This window comes from Panthera uncia, chromosome B1, assembly GCF_023721935.1.
Source record: "Panthera uncia isolate 11264 chromosome B1, Puncia_PCG_1.0, whole genome shotgun sequence".
Lineage (NCBI taxonomy): Eukaryota > Metazoa > Chordata > Mammalia > Carnivora > Felidae > Panthera > Panthera uncia.
Window position 1 is genome coordinate 142,298,156 of NC_064811.1, and position 20,730 is coordinate 142,318,885.

Genomic DNA, 20,730 nt, shown 5'->3' on the forward strand with positions numbered 1-20,730 from the left:
ACACACACACACACACACACACACACACACACACACACACACACACACACAGCTAGTTTTCCCTGAACTGATAACTTCTCCACAATTATATTTATTACATTACTAGAATTGCTCATTTCTCTTTTATGCCAGAGCATTAAAATGCTCTCCATCAGGCAATCTACAATAGGCATGTAGTGTTAAATAAAACTCATGATCATATTTTTTAAACAAAAAAAAACCCTTTAAACAAATGAATTCAAGTGGACTGCTTCTGTGAGCTGCTGCTATGAGAACTTCAGAAGAAGCAAATGTTAAAATATAATTTGTATTTAAACAGTATTTTGGCATGCCTGACAAAACTAAGTATGATTCTGATTCTTTTACTAGTAGCCAATTGTTTTCCTTACCCTGAGCTTAAAGTTGACCATCGACATTGTTGGGGGAAAAAACCCAAAAGATATTTTGAACTGCGTACTCTCCTTAAATGACCTGATTGGCTATCCATTAGGCCACTGAACTATTCAACTGTATAAAGTGGATGCAGGAACTGACTTCCCTGATCGCCGTTTTTTAGCCACTGCTAAGTGGAAAGCAGAAAAACAGACATGACTACAGTACATCTGAGGAAAGAGATAAGTTTTATAGGACTAGGCCAGTGATGTTTTCCAAATGCTAAAACATAAATAGTCTTTGAAATTCAGGAACATATCTGAGCATTTGGGTTTTATTACCCTCTCTTCCTACTCTCCAGTCCTCTGACACATTCACTCTTGCTCTTTCCTCCCTAGTTGGTGCTCAATCTCTCTTTTCCTCTCTGCTTTTCCCTACTTCATTCTTTTTATCTCTTTATGCTTCTTCCCTTTTAAAATCATGTGTTAGAGCTATAGAAATGAAATTCACTAGTACCTAGATATAGCTCCATTAGGGATTAGATATTCAGATAAAAAAAGGAACCACCAGATTCTCTCCTAATGCATTTGAGAGACCGAAACAGGTTTTTCTTGTCACTACTGTGTTGTATCTGTCTAATGTGTTTTACACTCCCTTCTCTGTCTAGACAGAAGTCGGCTTGCATCACAAATCTTTTCAGACTGTTTTGTGAATTAATAGCTAGTCAGCTTACTTAAGACCAACATCCGTTTGTCATATTACCTGCTCTGGCCTCTTTCCTTGACATTCTGACTTTATACTGATTGAATCCTTCAAAGACTAGTCTGGGGTGGAGGTGGTGTGGAGGGCACAGAACACTCATTTGACAGCTGTTAATACTCAGGCCCTTACTCAGCTGTCTGGACATAGCCACAAACTGTATTGAGTTACTTCTATAGCATTGTCTGGTGGTATGTGAAATTAAAAATCCCGTGTCTTGCTGGCTGGGAAGTTACACATATAAAAATATGATGCCTTGTACTTTCAGTATAAATCTCTGCTAACCAAATGCCACCCATCATCTTAGGTCTTCTATAATAGAATCCATGTTTTGATTCTGTGATTCAGAATGTGAAGTTAATTATACTTGTTAGATGTACTAAGGTGCTGAGTTGTAGGACAGCAATGGTAAGGATGTTTGAGATCCCAGTAGATTATACATAGTTAAGAGCTTAAAGGTTAAACAAAGTTTAAACAAAAGTGGATTGTGTGAAACCTGTGATTCTCAAACTGTGTGACGAGGTGCCCTGGGGTACCACACAGATTGACAGAGGTACTGTAATGTTTGAAAGTTTTAATGCAAGTACAATGATACTCAGCATTTGATAGACACAGCTATTAGCTTGAAACAGTTCAGGGTTTCAACATGAGGTCACTCCACATTCTTTTCTATGACATCATATCTATGTGAAACTGCGTTTTTGATGTGTACATGTGCTAAACAAGTAAGTGCCACGTGAAAATCAATGTGGAACATGAAATGAGGCTGGCTGTGTCCCATCTGATCTCAAGAGTTCTGCAGTACCCAACAGATGCATGCATTCATTAGTTAGTAATTGTGGTTATTTAAGAATAAAATAATATTTTTCTTTCAACTTATATGTGTTTTTTCAAATAGTAACTAACTTGTTAAGACCTAAGTACTTACTATGTTCTTTCAAAATAACTACGTAACAAATGAAGGTATATATTTTGGCTTAGGAGCATCATAAAAAAAAAAAAAAAAAAAAAAACTATTACTGAGACACTTAGGATCCCATGGACCAAGAAAGTTTGGTTTAATCTTTTGGGAGAGAGGCACATTTGAGAGTGCATCAAAAAGGAAACTGAGTGACTCTTAGAATTCTAAATTCTCCATGATCCTACTCCCAGTCATCTTCTGCACTGATCTTCTAGAATGCTGGCTTGTGAGCCTTTCCTTTCCAGGCAGAGCCTAAAGGACTCCTTTCTGGGCAATCTGAACATCCCAAGAGAAACAAAAAATCCATATGTGTGATATGGGAGTTTTTCCAACAAAGAGGCCATCTAGATCACCATACCGGGAAGTGGGCAAGTTCCTCTGTCTTCCTCTGAGCATCTAATCAACTCAGAACCGTGTCAACAAAAAGAGAGAAAAGACCTCTGAAGAAACCTGCATCATGGATGGTCTAGAAGAAAGGAAGCATCTTCCCTGGAAAGCAACTTGAATAAAACAGACTTGCAGAGAGAAGAAAATGTAAAAACCCAACCCTCTTCTCAGATAAGAAAATCAGCGCATCCAAAAAGTGAAATTGAAAATGCTTTAAGAAGAGGGGAGGAACATTCAGAAAACTCTTGGAATGGAAAGCTGGTAGCAGAAATAAAAGTTGAGGAAATGTTTCACAAAGTAGGGCAGAAAGACAGCAAAGGACTATAAGAGCAAAGGTAAGAAGAATAGATACACTAGAGAACCTGCTTAAGTAGACTACACCTATATATTGGAATCCCAGAGGAGAGGACAAATAAGGGGACGAGATTATCAATGAAATATTTGTTTAATTCCCTAAACTGAAGGTAACCGTTTCCAGATTGAAAGGACTCACTGTGTGAACAGTGGATGAAGATAACTTCACAGCAGTGTGCATCATGAAATTCAGAATATCCAGGACAAGGAGATGATTCTGCCAGTGTCCAGGGGAAAAAAACATGAAGGCACATAAAACAAGATCAGAATGGCTTCAGACTTCTTAGTAGTCATGCTAGACATGAAGAGACAATGAAGCAAAACCTTCAAAATTCTGAAGTAAAATTACCTCGAACTTAGAATCCTACACCCTGCTATACCTTCAATTCTTTGTGAAGATACAGTCAAGAGTTTCCAGACTTGCAAGGTCTCGGAGGTTTTCCTCCACAACTCTTCAGGTGGGATGTGTTCTACCCAGGAAGAGAACTCCCCTAGAAAGAGGAAAATGTGGATGGGAAGCAGGCGATCAAGTGCAGGTGAGAGCCAAAGGGAGCCCTGCAGGCAGGTGACAGCTGGACGTCAGGAATGGAGGATAGGTCCAGATTGGAGTTGTGGGATACAAGAGACAGACACACTGAAGTTTTCAGCACTAAGAGCTCATCGCCACTGCTTCCTCCTTTACCCTGATGACAGAATGGCAGGGTGGCAGGCCTGTTGTGCTCTCCCCTCCCTGCACAGCCTCCCGATTCAGCTAAGAACACTCATTTCATCCTCCCTTCCGCCACCGTTCTCACTTGTTCTGGTGCTGAGATTTGGAAGTTGGCCATGTTGAACTTAAAAACAGAAAGCATGGGGACACCTATTTCCCCAGCTATTCGTGCTGGCTGTCCAGTTCCTGCCCACACTTAGCTCCACCAGACTTCCTCATGGAGGTAAGCCTTAAGGTTCCCAGGACTCATTCAGGATTACTTGTCTGCCGATTACTCCTGTGGTGGTTTTTGTAAACATCATGGGAAGGTTGAAGCCAGTTTATACCCCAAGATAGTTCCTGTAAACTTTTTCTGACAAGTTTGCCTTTTCTTTGCACAGTAAAACTTGTGGTTAGGACTCAATTTTTAAAAACCAAACACATTTTTTTGAAGGATACAAATACAAGAAACATAATCAAAGGACTGATGATCTCAAAAGAAGGGGGAGGATTCAATTGGGGAGGACATGGGGGCATTTCTAAAGTATTAGTAATATTTTATTTCTTAGACTTGATGGGTGCACAGGGGTTCATTTTATTGTTATTCCTTAAACCGTGCATTTAAAATATCCTCTATATATGATACAGTTTGCAATTGCAAAAAAAAACCCTTTATGAAAATTTATGCAAACATTACATTTACCAGCACTGAATCTCATCTTGTTGATTTTAACCCAGACTCGTTTTTATCAGTTGTGTTAAATAAACCCACTTTGGGGTTTGGAAGGTAAAAGCTGGATTTCTTTTTAGTTAGGCTGGACTCCAAAGGCTGACGAAAGAAGGCATTTTATGAAAATGTCCCCTTATCACCCAAAGGACATAAGTAATGTTATCCTTGCTGCCTCATCATTTTATAAGGTTTGGCAAACAAAGTTATTTGTATTTAACAAAGTGTTAAGTACGTCCAAAAATTTGAATGAAACTCATGGTTGAGTTCTGAGAGATATTTACATGATTAAGTAATTTTTAGCTAACTATAAAAAAAATTTATCACCAGTAAAAGTTTCCAATTTAGTAATTTATCACATGCCATCCAATCAAAACCTTTCATCTAAGAAAAATGGATTAAAATGGATCATAGAGCTACTGGTAATTTAAAATTTTTCCATTTTTTAAAATGGACAGTTTTTTTAAATAGATAAGTAAGCCTCTAACCACCTTTGTTGGAGATAAACAGTCATCTCTTGACTTCCATTTCTGACCAGAATGTATTTTACAGATGTCTTAAAGGACTTTGTTCAAATAAGATGCTTGCAGATGAAAATGCAATATTACAGCCTAGCTCATCTCATTTCCTCATGGCTTTCTTCATTTTGGTCGTGTCAGAACCATACAAGCCATGATGCTTACTTTCTCTGAACAAGATGTGAGCCTAGTGTCACTTTGGGATGAAATTTTCCAAGAGCAGAAAAGCTAAACAAGCTCTGGGGCATTTGACTAAAATTTTATCTAGTACAAGTCACTGAGACATAGCAATGTGTGAAGATCACTAGAGGAACATCCCAATGATTGTCCTTCTGTGGTGGTGGTGGTGTTCAGTGAGGTTGTAGCCTTTTCTAGAAGTTTAGTCAATCTGTACGTGACTGTACGTTTATGCAATGGAAGTATTCCTGGAAACTCGCATACAATGAGTTTTATTCAGTCAAATGTGAAACAGTCTTTTTGTAAAGCAAATGTTTACTTTTTTCCTGGGAACTAAATTTCATTCATACATTTATTCAAAAATATTCACGGAGAGATGCTGACAACATGCCAACAGACCAAATGCTTTCCATGTTCACAGGGGCTGTAGTCAAGGTACCAGAAATGAACATGCTAATTTCACAAAAAAATATTTATAGGTGTGAGAGCTGTCTCCCAGGAGAGTTTGCCGTCCTAAAATTACAATATAGATGGTGGATCTGACCAACTCTAATCAAAAAAGACTCCTCTGATAAAATCATGTTTAGGTGGAAGCATCAGGCTGAGGGCTTAGAGACGGAAAGAAATGTGGCTTTGCGGGGAGAGCCAGAGTGCATAAAGCTCAGAATGAAGGAAAGAGAGAGGCACAAAAGGAACCTGGCAAGTAAGCAGCAGCCTGGTCATTTAGGGTTCTATGACCACAGTGAGGATTTGTAATCTGTCCCCAGAGTCATGGAAGGATGGGGTGATGATAAAATTTCATTCGCAAAAGTGCCCTATGGTTTAGAAGGGGTAATTATATATAGTAGGTCAGGGTGTTTTTTTAATGGCATAACTAAAAATCACAAAATCATAGGTAGCATAAGGAACTTTAAAATTGGCAAGATCATCAACTCCAAAACCACTTTACATCATCCCTGCTAGATAAGATTTTATCCTGTTTCTGAATGTAGGTTTCAAGGCACAGAATTATGTCTATGTTTACAGTTAAGGCATTCTCAGGCATGAACTGGTGATGGAAGTTTCTCCAAGTGTCTCCAGAAACTCCATCTTTCTAGGTATGAATAATCCAAGGTTGAGAGAAGACCTTTCCGGAGAACGCCAAACACTGGGGAGATAGTGTAGGACTGAGGCAGTGGCTCCCTGGGCAGGATGCACCTCGGTGCAGCTGAAAGCTGGGAAGGCTTCATGGCTACCAGCAGCATCTGCTACAGGGGACAGAGGTGACCTACCTGTGCCGTAAGCCCATCTCTCAGAGGGCTGCCAGTATATGAGGGTTTTTTTTCCCTCAAATCTCAAAAGATTAGGCTGTTTTTCTTCTGATGCCAGTATGTCCACATTACAAGCCCTTTGACTGGTCTTATATCCTATTCCAATTTATCATTGAAGACACACGGCACATCTCCTTGTGCAGATGAATTTCCTATTGAATTACTTGGGTAGTGAGAGTAATTAAAATTTTCAGATTCAGAAAACTCCTTGTTTCCTATCTTAAATCTTTCCTTACCTCATTTTACATGGAGTTCCTTGTGCCCTGAACTAGGAAAAAATGCAGAACTACTAGAGAGGCTTTGTCCTCTGAGGGGGGAAAAAAAAAAGCTGAGAGGCTTTGTCCTCTGAGGGGGAAAAAAAAATCTTGCTCAGTCTTCCACATTTTGACTTTAATGTTAATTAACCATGACCTTGAGAAAATCACTTTAGAACTCACCTGAAGAAATGAGAGATTTGGGCTAGACAACTCCAAAATCCCTTATGGTACTAATATCCTAAGTTTTACCCTTCTTTGATTAAGTACATTTTTTTCTTTCTGTTTAAGTACACTTTTAACTCATTCTGTAGCCCTGTGTATTTAGTTATAAAATTTCCTATCCCAGGGCACCTGGGTGGCTCAGTTAAGTGTCCAACTTCGGCTCAGGTCATGATCTCACAGTTCGTGGGTTTGTGCCCCACATCAGGCTCTGTGCTGACAGCTGGAGCCTGCTTCGGATTCTGTGTCTCGCTCTATTTCTCCCCCACTCACATTCTCTCTCTCTCTCTCTCTCTCTCAAAAATAAATAAAGCTTAAAAAATTTTTAAAAAATTTCCTATCCCCTGTACCTTTCTAGATATATCTCACTTTCCAAATGATTACTCTTATATGAAGCTCCAACTTGAATTATTTCCACACTATCTTCCTTTTTTTTTTTTTTTAATTTTTTAATGTTTATTTTTGAGAGAGAAAGAGAGAGAGTGAGTGGAGGAGAGCACAGAGAGAGAGAGACACAGAATACAAAGCAGGTTCCAGGCTCTGAGCTGTCAGCACAGAGCCCGACGCGGGGCTCAAACCCACCAACCGTGAGGTCATGACCTGAGCCAAAGTCAGACACTCAACCGACTGAGCCACTGATGCCCCTGTATCTTCCTTTTCAATTGGAAGGCCAACAGTTGTGTACAGTACAGTAAAAAAAAACAAAAACCCCACAGGATTACCTCATGGTTTCTCTTATTCTCTTGTTTTTCTTCTATTCAGTGAACTTTTTAATCAAATAATAATTGTGCACTTCAAATGTATCCATATCTCTCAAACCTTTACCTGAAGCCACCTCCCCCCCTTTTTTAATGTGCCAGACACCTCTGTCAGAATTTATTGGTGTTTATTGAGCCAGGAGCTGTGCTAGGTACTATAGAGCATGTTTTTTAAACTGCTGATCGTGACCCATGAAAGCAGAGGACAACCACCATTATTTTAAAGAAAATAGTCAGGTACACTTCATATAATCTTAAATATTGTTTTGAGAAACGTTTACAAGTGTGTGTATGCATGGGACTGGGTTAAGTACAAAATGTATTTTCCCCCTCTGTGGGTTGCAATAAAAAAAATGTGTGAAATCCATTTTTGAGGGCAAAGTTTTCCATACTTTTCTGAAGATAAAAATAAACTGCAAAGTGTTTTTTTGTGTTTTAAATCCTTGGCCCCACCTCAAGTATACTGCATCAGAATCTCTAGGGGAGAAGAGAGGGTTAGGTAATCAACATGTTTAACAAGCCTCCCAGGTGATTCTTATCTAACAGGTTTGGGAAACCGCATCATAATTCAACATTCAAAAAAATTAATAGTCTGCACCCAACCTTATGAATAGCCCTCCTTCCTCCCCGTTGCAATAGCCTGATCTTATTGAGGAGCTAAGACATGCAGTTGAATTTAAATAATAATTATATCTAGATCTTTGTGTATGAAAGGCCAGATGTTAGGTATAAGTAAAACCAGAGTAATGCAGAGCCCTGCCAGTTTCATAGTTGTCATTTATTTTTTTAGTTTTTCGTCTTTTTAAATAAAATTGCTGATTTAAAAATATCAAAATACTTGAAATATACATTGCATTTCATAGTTCCACCATGTATTCATGGTGTTTTTCCAGTTTGCAAGATGCATCCTGAGACAGGGAACCTTTTACACTGATTGAGACAAAGGTGAGCAGAGGTGAGCATGCCTGACTTCATACCTACCCAACCCATTACACCACAACTCCTGTTTTATGAGATGCGGTCATAATCTGAGCACGATTTATGGAAATACATTATTGAAATGATAAAACATAGTATATTACCTAGGTTCAGAATTTGAATGAATTTTTCTTGTGCCATATATCAACACTACAGCAATTGGAACTGAATAGTTTACTATTATTGAGCCCAGTTGGCTTTGTCTTCCACCAAGGTAAATACTGGGAAAGCCAGAAAATTCTGTGGTGGTCTCTGTATAAATCTACATTTGTACTGGGTGCACCAAATGTGCCTCTTAAAGTCTATTTTGATTGCAAAATTTCAAAAATGTGTGTCACTCAGAGGTGAGACATGAAATGAGTTATCAAAGTCATCTTGTCTTAAGTCATCTGAGGCCCGATGTTGCCATATATAAAACTGCTTGCTGCAGTATAACCCGGTGTGATCACGTTATATTGCCTGCCAAAAGTACCCCAGTTACTTGTGGAAACACCAGAGCTGAGTTTTTAATTAACCAGTATTTTTCACTATTTTTTTTTTTCCAACGTTTATTTATTTTTGGGACAGAGAGAGACAGAGCATGAACGGGGGAGGGGCAGAGAGAGAGGGAGACACAGAATCGGAAACAGGCTCCAGGCTCCGAGCCATCAGCCCAGAGCCTGACGCGGGGCTCGAACTCACGGACCGCGAGATCGTGACCTGGCTGAAGTCGGACGCTTAACCGACTGCGCCACCCAGGCGCCCCTTTTTCACTATTTTTAACACAGGAAGTCTTAAGGGATACCACCATCTCAAAAAGAAAATAATTCCATTTGAAACAAAGTGACATTATTAAGAAGGCAAGGTATAATTGAATAAAGTCAATGAATAGAATATAAAGGAAGTCTTTTTCATTTTATACTTTTATTTACTTTTACATTTATTACTTTTTTAAGTATTTTTTGAGAGAGAGAGTGCAAGCAGTGGGGTAAGTGCAGCCTGAGAGGGAGAGAGAAAATCTTATGCAGGCTCCACACCTACCACAGAACCCCAGGTGGGGCTCCATCCCACAATGGTGAGATCATTACCTGAGCCAAAAGCAAGAGTCGGATGCTTAACCGACTGAGCCACCCGGTGCCCCTACATTTATTACTTTTATTTGTGTTTTAAAAATAAGATCCTTAAAGATCCTTTTAATAGGTAAAGATGTTTTTATTGTAAGGTAGCCCTTTTAACCTGCAGTTAGCACTTTTTCTTCCAGTGTTTAAAGCATAAAATATGCTTTGAGACCAATTTGCTAGTTTTTATTACTGATAGTTGAAGGAAGGTACATTATTCTACACGTCTCAAAAGTCTGCCCTTGTGGGCTGTCAGAAAAGGAGGTTGGAAGAGAAATATTTTCTCTTCTCCATTTACGTCAGTTAGCTATTGCTCCCCAGGACAGCATCCCCTAAATGAGTGGCTTAAAGCAGCAACTGTTCGTTTAGTTCATAATTTTGGGAGTCAGCCATTTGGCTTGGCCTCAGCTGGGCAGTTCTGTGGTCTGCACCAGGCTCAGCCAACCTCAGTTGGACTAACTTGCTCCGGCTGTGGTCAGCTTCCAGGTTGGCTGGGAAGGAGTTAGGTTAGGATGGTACCTGTTGAAATGGCTTACCTCTGCTCTTGGTAGCTCTTCCTCCAGCATACCAGCATAGTCTTACTCACCTGGGAGTTCAGTAGAGCTCCAAGAGATGGAGCAGGATGACCAAGGTCCCTTGAGGCTTTGGCTCAGAACTGACCAACGATATCACTTCCACTGCATTCTAGGTTAAAGCAACTCACAAGGCCAGCCGGGATTCAAGGGTTAGGGCAACTAGATGGTGCACGTGATGGAAGGGCTTGCCAAGTCACATTACAAAGGGACGTGGATGCAGAGAGGTGGTTAATTGAGGCCATTTTTCTAGAAAGTCTACTGTACGAAGTCTTACCCTACCTACCTAATATGGGAATAATCGATAGAGTGTGGGAATCAGAAAAATATCAATTCTCTTAACATTTGCCAATATAATCTTTATTTTACTGGTAAAGCATAGATAATTATTCAACTTGAAATTAGTTAATACATTCTAGATCTAGCTTCTTTCTAATGCTAACTGGGAGGGAATATGTACTGGCAACAAAGCATTTACCATGTGCCAGGCAGTGGCCTAAGCGCAACGTATAGCCTGTCACAGGAATAGGTGGTTGGTGGGAGTGTGGAGTCTGGAACTTGACTGGGCTCGATTTCTAATTTTGCCACTCATAAACCAATTTGGGCAAACCAATTGTTAATCTTGGGCAAACCAATTTGCTTTATTGTGCTTTAGTTTCCTATCAATAAAATGGGCTTATAATAAATCTAAATTGTAAGGTTGACAAAAGGCTTAAGTCTAAATCTATTCTCAGTGCTGATAACTGTACCTGGTCCCTGACAAGGGCTGTGTAACCATCAGCTGTTGTCACGGTCATGATCATCATTACCCACATAACCCTGTGATGCTTAATGCTTCTTAATTTTATGAGGCATGATTAATACCCTATAGGTAGGTTCTGTTATTTTCTCCTCCAATTTACAGAAAGAATGTTGACGTTCAGGAACGTTGACCAAAGTCACAGAGGCAAGATACGGCAGGACCCTTATCCAAGCCCTGACAGCTGGTTCCAGAGTCTGGGCTTTTCACGCTCTACAAGTGCAACACTGCCACACTGTGTAATGGTAGCTTCCAAAGTAGTTGTCCGTAGTCCCAGCATTTACATATTTTGTTCTCTCCCCCCCCCCCCCCCCCGCCATTGTCAGCATTTCAGAGAAGGTTGATTTTCCCCACTAACTGCTTTTCAGTTGAGCAGATGTAAAAGGCAGCTGCGTTGTAGTTGAAAGAGCTTCCACACATACTGAACCAAACTAGCTGGAGGAGAATGGAGCCGGAATCTACTGAGCATCTCTGCAAGCCAAGTGCAGAGATACACACGTTGCAGACATCTCCTTTCATCTTCACAGATACCCCATTAGGTATACATTATCCCCAATTTATAGGTGAGGAAACCAAGGCTGCTCTTGTCCAAAAATCACAAAGCGCAGGTCTGACTCCAAGGTTTTTGCCGCTACACTGAACTGCTAAATTAAATGTAGAGACTCTGTTGTGAATAGTAGGTAAAGAGATTCTACGCCAATTGTTGCCTGATTTGTTTGTTTTAGAAAGGCAGGGTGTCCGACTTCTTCGAGGTGACTTCATGGTTTCACTCTGATGAGTTCTTCTGTTCTCTTCACTTCCAGAGGAGATCTGTACCCTGGTTATCGCTGAGACTTTCCCTGAAGATGCAGGGGTCTTTACGTGCTCCGCAAGAAATGATTACGGCTCAGTAACCAGTACTGCCCAGCTGATTGTCACCTCAGGTATGTGAGCAGTAAGAGATCAACTGGGTTCTGCTCCCTAGCATTTAGTGTGTGGCTCACCACAGCAGGAAGAACTACCGCAGAGGAGAGCTCAGCCTTTAGGAATGCCTGCTGCCACTCCAGGAGTTATCCTGACAAACCAACGTCTGGTCAGGAAACAAAGGCTTTGTGGGGAGAGGGCGTAGACATGGAGATGAAGAACAAAAAGATAATGACAGTGCAGCAACTGAACACACATGGGGCTGTTTTCTCAGTCATGCAACTTGGTCTTGGAAACAATGGATCTGGTTTCCAAACATCCTCATACAACCTAGAATCATGCTGACATCAGAAGGCCACCCCTGCATCAGAGGCGCGGTCACTACTGTCAGCAGTTCCAACTGGAGAGCCGGTACTCATACAAACAAATCCTTATTTAAGCCTCTATTGAAACTTCTGAAAAGGTAATACAAGATAAACCTAATGTAACCCGGAGAAGCCGTAAAGATCTTAGAAATCAAATTATCATTGAGAGTGGGCTATAACTCTGATATGAAAAACTAAAGCAGTATATTATACTGTTGAAACCAATATTCAGAACTGCTTGGATATTTTTTAAAACTCAGAAATGTACCACTAGCAAAGATAACATGAAACGGCTTTTTCCTTTATTTTCTTAGAACTTTACTTGATTACTTTCTGCTATTAGTAAGTAGCTTCACTTTAGTTTGCTTTTTTTTTTTTTAATTTTTTTAACATGTATTTATTGTTGAGAAACGGGGACAGAGCATGGTCATGGGAGGGGCAGAGAGAGGGGGAGACACAGAATCCAAAGCAGGCTCCAGGCTCTGAGCTGTCAGCACAGAGCCCGACGCAGGGCTCAAACTCACAAACTGTGAGATTATGACCTGAGCCGAAATCGGATGCTTAACCAACTGAGCCACCCAGGTGCCCCACTTTAGCTTGCTTTTATTGCCTCATTTCTGTTATTTATTTTACAGTAGCTTTTAAAATAGTGCTTTGGCCAAGCCTGGCACGTAGTACATACAGTAGGGAACCAAGAAACAGGTTGTAGCTGCATGAGATAGTGTTGGGGAGAACAGTGGAACTGCACTTGGATCTCTTTGGAAGAGTAAGAAGTTGGTGCTAGGTGGCAGCAGAGGCACAAACAAGACTGGCTTAAGGATATTAAAATGGAAGTTGTAAATGCTTCCTCGTCTCCTTAAGAAATGTCAAGTTCACTGGATTGGTGATGGAGTCGATAGGAATCGGTACCTTAAATGGGCAACAGAAACGCCAGTGCCGTGATTGGAGCTGCAGAGCAGGGAGGCCCGCAGGGTTTGTTGCAGAGCTGGCTTGAAGACTGTCCCGTCAGATGGGCATAGCAGTATCCCAGCAATGTGGCCAAAACTCTGGGCTCTAAGCATCTTATGTGGCAAAAATTGGCATGCGGTATTTCCCATTTTCACCTGGGGTAAATCTGCTGGGAGCCGAACATAATCAACAAATAGTTTTGAGCGTTCAGTTGACCTCAGTAAACCTTTTTGAGTTCATTCCTGGAGCTCTGCTGGGCTCTGGGCAAGGTGGGGAATCCAAGGATGACATGATCTTATCGCAGGATGCTTTCTGTCTGTTGAGAGTTAACAAGTAAGTTTCTTTTGTACTGAATTACAGCTGTGACAGTTATCTGAATTGGAAAAACATGATGCGATCATAAGACATTTTACTTAAACTCAGAGTTGTACTTTCCTTAGATTTAAATAAAATGCGTACCCATCATGTACCACATAAAGCCGTTATAGTTTGAGCTAACGGGTGGCGGGTTCGTGCAGATCCGCACGGGAATGTGAGCAAACAAAGCATTATTCATTGACGTTATTTGTATTGTCATTTTTTCTTACCAACTTCTGTCTAATTGATGTTATTTGTATTGTCATTTTTTTTTTTTTTACCAACTTCTGTCTTTAATCCTGTTTGAAACTTGTTAATAATGAGTTGGTAGCTGGTCTCCCCGCTTGTGGCCCCAGTCAGGAAATGAAACAGGTTAACAGTCCCTGAAAACCGTTTGGAAGAACCAGGTCCTCCAGCTGGCTTTGCTTCTGTACCATAGAAGCACAGCAGAGCTCCCAATGTTTAAACAACTTAACGGGGCGCAAGGGATGCTCAGGTAGTCTATGATAGCACAAAAATAACAGTTGAACTGTAACATCTTATTATTTTTTTTTTCCTCTCTTTCCCCTTCCTTAGCCAACGCTGAAAACTGCAACTATGACTCAGTGGGAGAATCCAACAGCGATCACTTCCAACACTTTCCACCTCCCCCTCCCATCTTGGAGACAAGTTCCTTTGAGTTGGCTTCAAAGAAGCCATCCGAGATCCAGCAGGTGAACAGCCCGGAATTAGGACTTAGCATGGCAGCCCTTCAAATGCAGTTCAGTTCTGCTGAGAGGGAGACGAACGGAGTCCATCCCAGCCATGGAGTAAATGGACTGATTAACGGCAAAGCTAACAGTAATAAATCTCTGCCAACACCAGCTGTCCTCCTTTCACCCACTAAGGAGCCACCACCTCTGCTTGCCAAACCCAAACTGTGAGTATTTCTGCATGGTTTTATAATACTTTCCATACCCCTGCTAAATTGCCTTTCTGGCCAGGGAAAACTTTTTGCCTGGACTCAACTATGTGGCAAGTTGCCTTTTCTGCAGGCAAGCTGTCCCTGGCCGATGTGACCTTGCTAACAAGTGTGGGGGTGTAGGGGTTGGGAGGGATGTCCTTCAGTAATACAAAAGATACCTAAAAATAAGGAAGGTAAGTGAGATGCTTGGTCAAATCTACCTTTTGCTAAAAGCTATAACTGGTTTCAGCTGTGAAAATATCTGTCCATGGCCTGGCCTTCCAATGTATAGCAAGGATGTAGCCACTCCCCAAAGGGGATGGGAAAGGAGACCTACTTTGAGCTCTCTATTAAAAACACTTCCAAATGTTTTAAATTTAAGAATCAGTAAGGAAATCGGATAGAGATCAGCCTGGGAAGACTGAAAGCTCAGGATGGAAATTCAGTGTGCAGAACCTGGGGAAGGGAACAAAACCAGAGATAACCAGGCTCGTCAGGAAGAAGAGTGCCCCTCACAACGCAACCTACTTGGCTTTGGGATTCCATAGCGCTGCGTATTTTTGTGAATACCATCTTCATATTGGATATCCATTATTTTCTTAGCATGATAAATCTGACATGAGCTGTTTCCGTTGGCACACACAAGCAGAGAGTTGTTATGAATGGAGCCATTACAATGTCAGAGAGAGGCAGAAATCAATTAACTCAATAGGTTCTATCATAGCGTAACAGACCTTGAATTACTGCCCCGATAGGGGTCATTGGAAATGTCAGAGTCCTATAAAACGTACATATATTCTGTGAGGTCATATTTCCATGAGAATGAATTTGCCAGGATCTAGGAGTTATTCTTTGTTTTTCTGGTACTGAACAGCCTACTCTCTTCTCTCTGTCATCAGCTCATTTGTTAGAAATGTCAGAATGTATAAGATATTTCAATGAGAATATCTTACATGTGTATGTTGCTTTGTTTACTGATTTCATGAACCTTGTTAGACTGATCAACCAGCCAAATGAATGTCTTAAGTTAGCAAATGGGCAGACAGGTGTAGAAAAATAAACTTCTGGACAATCTCGTGTTGCAGTTTCAAAAATCTATCTATTACTACACCACGCTTAATTTTGCATTTCGTCTAAGTTCGTTTTTCAGGTAGCAAGGCTCCTAGGTTTGTGTGCAGTACTGTGAAAGATACCAGGTAAACATTCAGTACCTGTGCTCCAGCTCCCCTGAGATGCCAGACAGGTAGAATGGACTCAAAAGTGACAGCCTTAAAAGAGATTTATACCCTGGTAGCTCCAGCCCATAAAATTAATTGCTGCTGCTGACTCCTTTTATCTTTGTATTTTGAATATGTATTTGTTGTAGTGCTTTTAATGAAATGAGGGACCTGCTGTCTCCAGGGGAAGACTTTTAATGATGAGGACTTGACTGTGCTCTTTGATTAAATGAAGTGTATCGACCATAATGGCTGTCATAAATTGGATATAAATCACAGGCGAGCAAACATGAGGAGCTGTGAACAGGCATTTACAGCCCTTCTTATCTCAGGAGTTTCAGCAGCTCGTCAGCTTGTCGCTCTGCTTTACAGGGATGCTCATGTGCGTGACGGGGGCGGACATGTCCACAAAAGAGAACAGTTCTGTGTGGATTAAGAAGATGAGTAGCTTAAGCACAGGTTTGAGGAATGACACCATGATTTGCTTAGTAGTCAGATTTTCAGTACAATTTAAATTATAGGAGAAATGGACTTCAGTGTTTAATATCCATATAAAGGGGTTACTCCCCCCTTCATAAGGAAATTCAGGGAAAGGCAGAGTACCTAATCACAAAACCTGGTAGCTTAGAAGTAACATTACTCGTACCAGGTTTTGCCATTGTGGTTTTTTTCTCAAATTTTTATGTGCTTAAATATATCCTTACAACATCACTTAATGCTTTTCATATTGTATAATTACCTGCCGTTTGCTAGGCAGAAAATAATTTGTGATGACACTTTCAAAATATATATATTTCAAAGTTTTCTTATGAGGTATAATACTTTTGGGGCACCTGGGTGGCTCAGTCGGTTGAGCGTCTGATTTTAAGCTCAGGTCATCTCATGGTTCATGGGTTTGAGCCCTGCATCAGGGCTCTGTGCTGACAGCTCAGAGCCTGGAGCCTGTTTCAGATTCTGTGTCTCCCTGTCTCTCAGCCCCTCCCCCACTCGTGCTCTGTCTCCCTCTGTCTCAAAAATAAATAAACATTAAAAAAAATTACATGAGGTATAACACCTTTTTTTGGATTTGTTTTAATTACAAAGTAAATGCATGCTCAATGTGCCAATTCAAACAATACAGAAGTAATTAAAGACAAAGTTCATGCTATTTGTTCTTCCTCTTCCATCCTGCCTTTTTCAAATAACCAGTGTTACTGGTTTAATCCGGTCTTTCCTTCCTTTATTATCATCATCTTTTTTGAAAAGGTTTTATCGTTGGTTTAAAAGTTGTATCCATTGATAGAGGAATGCTCGATCATTCCATTGAATGACATCTATGAATAACTTAGAATGGCATTGAAGTTATTAACAGTGACTACAGGTAACTACCGAGTAAAATTCTTACATGTGTCTGTCTCTTTTCGTATGTTGGGAAAATGAAATTTTGCCTCTTATGGTTGACAGTGAAAAACTATGCATCACTCTAATCTTTTTCCATTAGCCTGTGATTTTATTCCCTTTTATGAAAGGAGAGGCTTCTACTTTGGGGCTTTATGGCATTTTGTTCTTCTGAATCCTTCGTAACCAAACAAATAGGAAACAATTAGGAGGGGGCAAATAATAGGAATTAAAACATTTACTCTTGTAATATGCTAACCTGGAAATCGCCTTTGACATAACAGACTCCTGAGGAAAGATCATTTTCAAAAAGGAAACCTCTGCATTTTTTCTCTCAGTAGTTCCAATACTGATCATGAGAAGAAAAAAAAAATCAAAGACTAAAAGGAAAAGATAGAAATGTCGTGAATTCTCTTCTTTAGCAAGGCCCAACCACAATCCCTTATTACCCAACAGAAGTCCTCACCAATAGCTTTGCAACCCTCCTAGACCTCCAGCTGAGTCCTTCCCACCCGTCCTGAGGGTGAGTTTCCTGGTTTGGTGTCATGTTGGCCTCTACTTCAGTTTCTGCATCTCTCAGTGTCTTTGTCTCAGATACCGTCCCTCAAGTAGAAGTTTAACACGGTTCAATATAGGCTATTCAGTAAGTGCCATATGCTAAGCACAGTGCATTTGTGGCATAACTGACCACTTGCTGTAGGAACAGAAGTGCACTTAGAACACTACACAGGAAAAAGTATCATGCGTGAGAGTTATGTGACCGAGTGTCTGATACTCATGATCTTCTGTCACAATGCAAAGAAAAGAAGCAACATGGTGCTTAAATCTTACTTCTTATCAGAGAAAAAGAGAAAGGAATAAATATAAACCTAACTTATGAAGTATTTGTTACATTACTTTCCTTGTTCAGAGTGCATCAGATGAGCCTGTTGCCTCCCACTCTCTGCAAATTGTGTCTGAAGGTTCAAAATAAACATAGGGCTCAGTTTGTTAAGAGGAAACAAAATCCCTGCTTCTCTTTATTCCTGCCAAAACATAGTCCTTCAAAGGCATGGATATGTGTTGGATCCCTAGGAATAAACCGTGGAGGGAGACTTGTGAATGCCAAATTTAGTAGGTGATTTGCAAAGCATATAGAAAAGCATGGTCATGTTTTTCCACTGAGCTCACCTCCTAAATTTGACCAAACAATATATGAATAACAGGCTGTTTTCAAATCTCATTTATTTCTTTGTTTTGAATATTCTTCCTCCATCTTGTGGGAGGGATGTAGAATATAAACTTGTGGAAGAAGCAACATGAGAAGTCAAAAGGGAGATTTCTGAAGGATGAATCAATGGACAAGTCTTTACACCCAGAAACAGGACAGGTCAGCAGATAAAATGATACACATTTGCCACTCTGATGCCAGTAATATGCACCTTAGCATGAAAAATCATGCCCTTTCTCCTGTATTGCTGATAAAACAAATTCCTAAATGCCAAAAAAAAAAAAAAAAAAAAAATCCATGCCCTTTGACTGGAAGGATGGCAGTAAACTGTTTTCAGAATTTTTACATGCTTAATCAACAGCAAAACTAGATAGGGACTTAACTCTCTCTGCACCTGTTCTTCCTGCTTTCTCTTCGCCTAACCTCTAAAGAGAAAACAGCATCATTTCCTATCTGAAAGGGGTAAAATGATTTCAGCCTGAATCAGGCTTTTCGACATAATTGCATTTCACTACCTTTGTTTATGTCTTTCTTCTTTCTCTCAGTCCCACCCTTAGACACCTAATTGTTCTGCACTTCTTGTCTCAAGAGAGGGGCGTGTCCTATAAACTCATACTGAAGGTAGTGGGGATTTTATGTGTCACCTCAGTGCAGTTGTGGACTGACAAAGTGAAGCTACATCTTTGTGATAATAAGCACTGTGTAAATCAGACTCCCATCCTTTGACTGCATGTGCAGGAAGGAGGATGATAGGTTTGAGAGATCGAGGATGAGGAAATAGCAGCCTGTATCCCTGTCTTTATCAGTGATTGAACTGTGCATGGCTTGCTATATTTGGAAGTTCCTTAAGGTTTCCTCCACACTGCAAGCACAAGTTGTTCCCTGGCCTGGAATGTTCTACTCCCCAGAATGTTCTGCTACTAATAGTTGGCTCCTTTTTGCTTTCAACTCCCAGCTACATGTCACCACCTCCCCTGACCACCCAAACTAAAGCAGCTACCCAGCCATTCTCTAATAAATCATCCACTTTAATTACCACAGAGCATGAAACTCATTCTGATAGCTTCTTGTTGACTTGCTTGTTAGCATGTGTATTATTGCTTTTGCCCCATTCTTAGAATGTGAGCTTTTTGAGAGTAGGAACCTTGACCTTTTTTCACTGCTTTTTTAACCAGACCTAGATCAGGGCCCAACGAATAGTATGCTCAAAAACATTTTTGACTGAATGAAGCAAAGCTAGACCAACGAAAAGGAAGAGCGAGCTCTCCCACTTTTAGAGCAAGCCTATTTGTTCCACTTAACTTCATACCTAGATACACTGTAAGACTTCTGTTTTCAAACCTCACCAGTTCCAGAGTTTTCCCACTGTGTCATACTTTTCCAACTGATATCATTCACCTTATAAATGGGATGGTATGAAGAATTAAGTAAAAATCCCATGGAATAGAATTACATTGGAAAAATTCATCCAGCCAAGTTACTCAATTTGGGAACCCTTTTCAACTTCTTCTTCATTTCTCCTGTTGTTTCATTTGATCAACATCTTACTTTAAAACATTATGGAGAAAGTGAGACATTTGGAAGGTCCAGAAGGACATTTTTCCTCTCTGGTACATACTTGCAATGTTGGTTGGCCACAGTACAATCGAACTGCTAGTTCAAGGTGTGTGTACTTGACATGTTAACACCCCCATCAGATGCCAGACTCTTGATGAAAGGCTGAGAGCTTCTGTGCTACTCCCTTCCCCTTCCTGTCCTGTTGATGTTGGACTCCTGCTCCAACTCCACTGTGTGGCTTGGTCAGTATAACTTAGAAAGTTGAACATTTTTCCATCCTTCCACTTCTACTAGTTGGGGTTGAAGAACTCACTATATCACTGACCTCAGAATATAAATGGTTTCTTAGGCTCTATTTTACAAGCCTTACCTTATAGGTTTACGTGCACGAGCACGTACACACACACACACACACACACACAGGCAAGGAGAAGGTCAGCACAACAATTTGAGGCAAACTAAGCAACAAAGTTCAAGGAGATGTAATCATAAAGCAGTTGTGAAGACGTCCTTAAGTGTACATAAATGTATTTAAAAATCTAGCACATTTCATCCTCTCATTAATAATTGAGCATCTATAAAGTGTTAGGTAGTGTTGGCTACTGAAGACACAAAGATGAAAAAGACAAAAGCATCGCCTTTGAATAATCTATATAATCTAGTGATCTCTAAGATCATATTGGCAAGCACATACACAAAAATTCTACCCATCTTTTAACATCATGTCAATGTTGTAGACAAATGACGGATTCCTAGATGAATTTCATTGCAATCCAGTTGCCTTCTTTTCCCATTTAATGTTTGGAAGATAAGCCATTCTGCTTTTGATCCTGAAAACTTAATAGGCATCAGCTTCTGTTTCTGGTTAAGTGATTTTTGTTATCTGCTGAGTCTAGTCAAATAGCAAAGCAGTTTAATAG

At 40.3% G+C, this 20,730-nt stretch overlaps 1 protein-coding gene across 3 annotated transcripts in view; it reads left to right on the forward strand.

Annotated features, from left to right (window-relative positions):
• PALLD (palladin, cytoskeletal associated protein) overlaps positions 1–20,730 on the forward strand; it is a 412,083-nt gene that overhangs the window by 198,587 nt on the left and 192,766 nt on the right. For all 3 annotated transcript variants that reach the window (XM_049631297.1, XM_049631298.1, XM_049631299.1), the window contains exons 9-10: positions 11,737–11,856; positions 14,083–14,425. In XM_049631297.1, the coding sequence (XP_049487254.1) occupies positions 11,737–11,856; positions 14,083–14,425 (463 nt within the window). The remainder of the gene's footprint in view (positions 1–11,736; positions 11,857–14,082; positions 14,426–20,730) is intronic.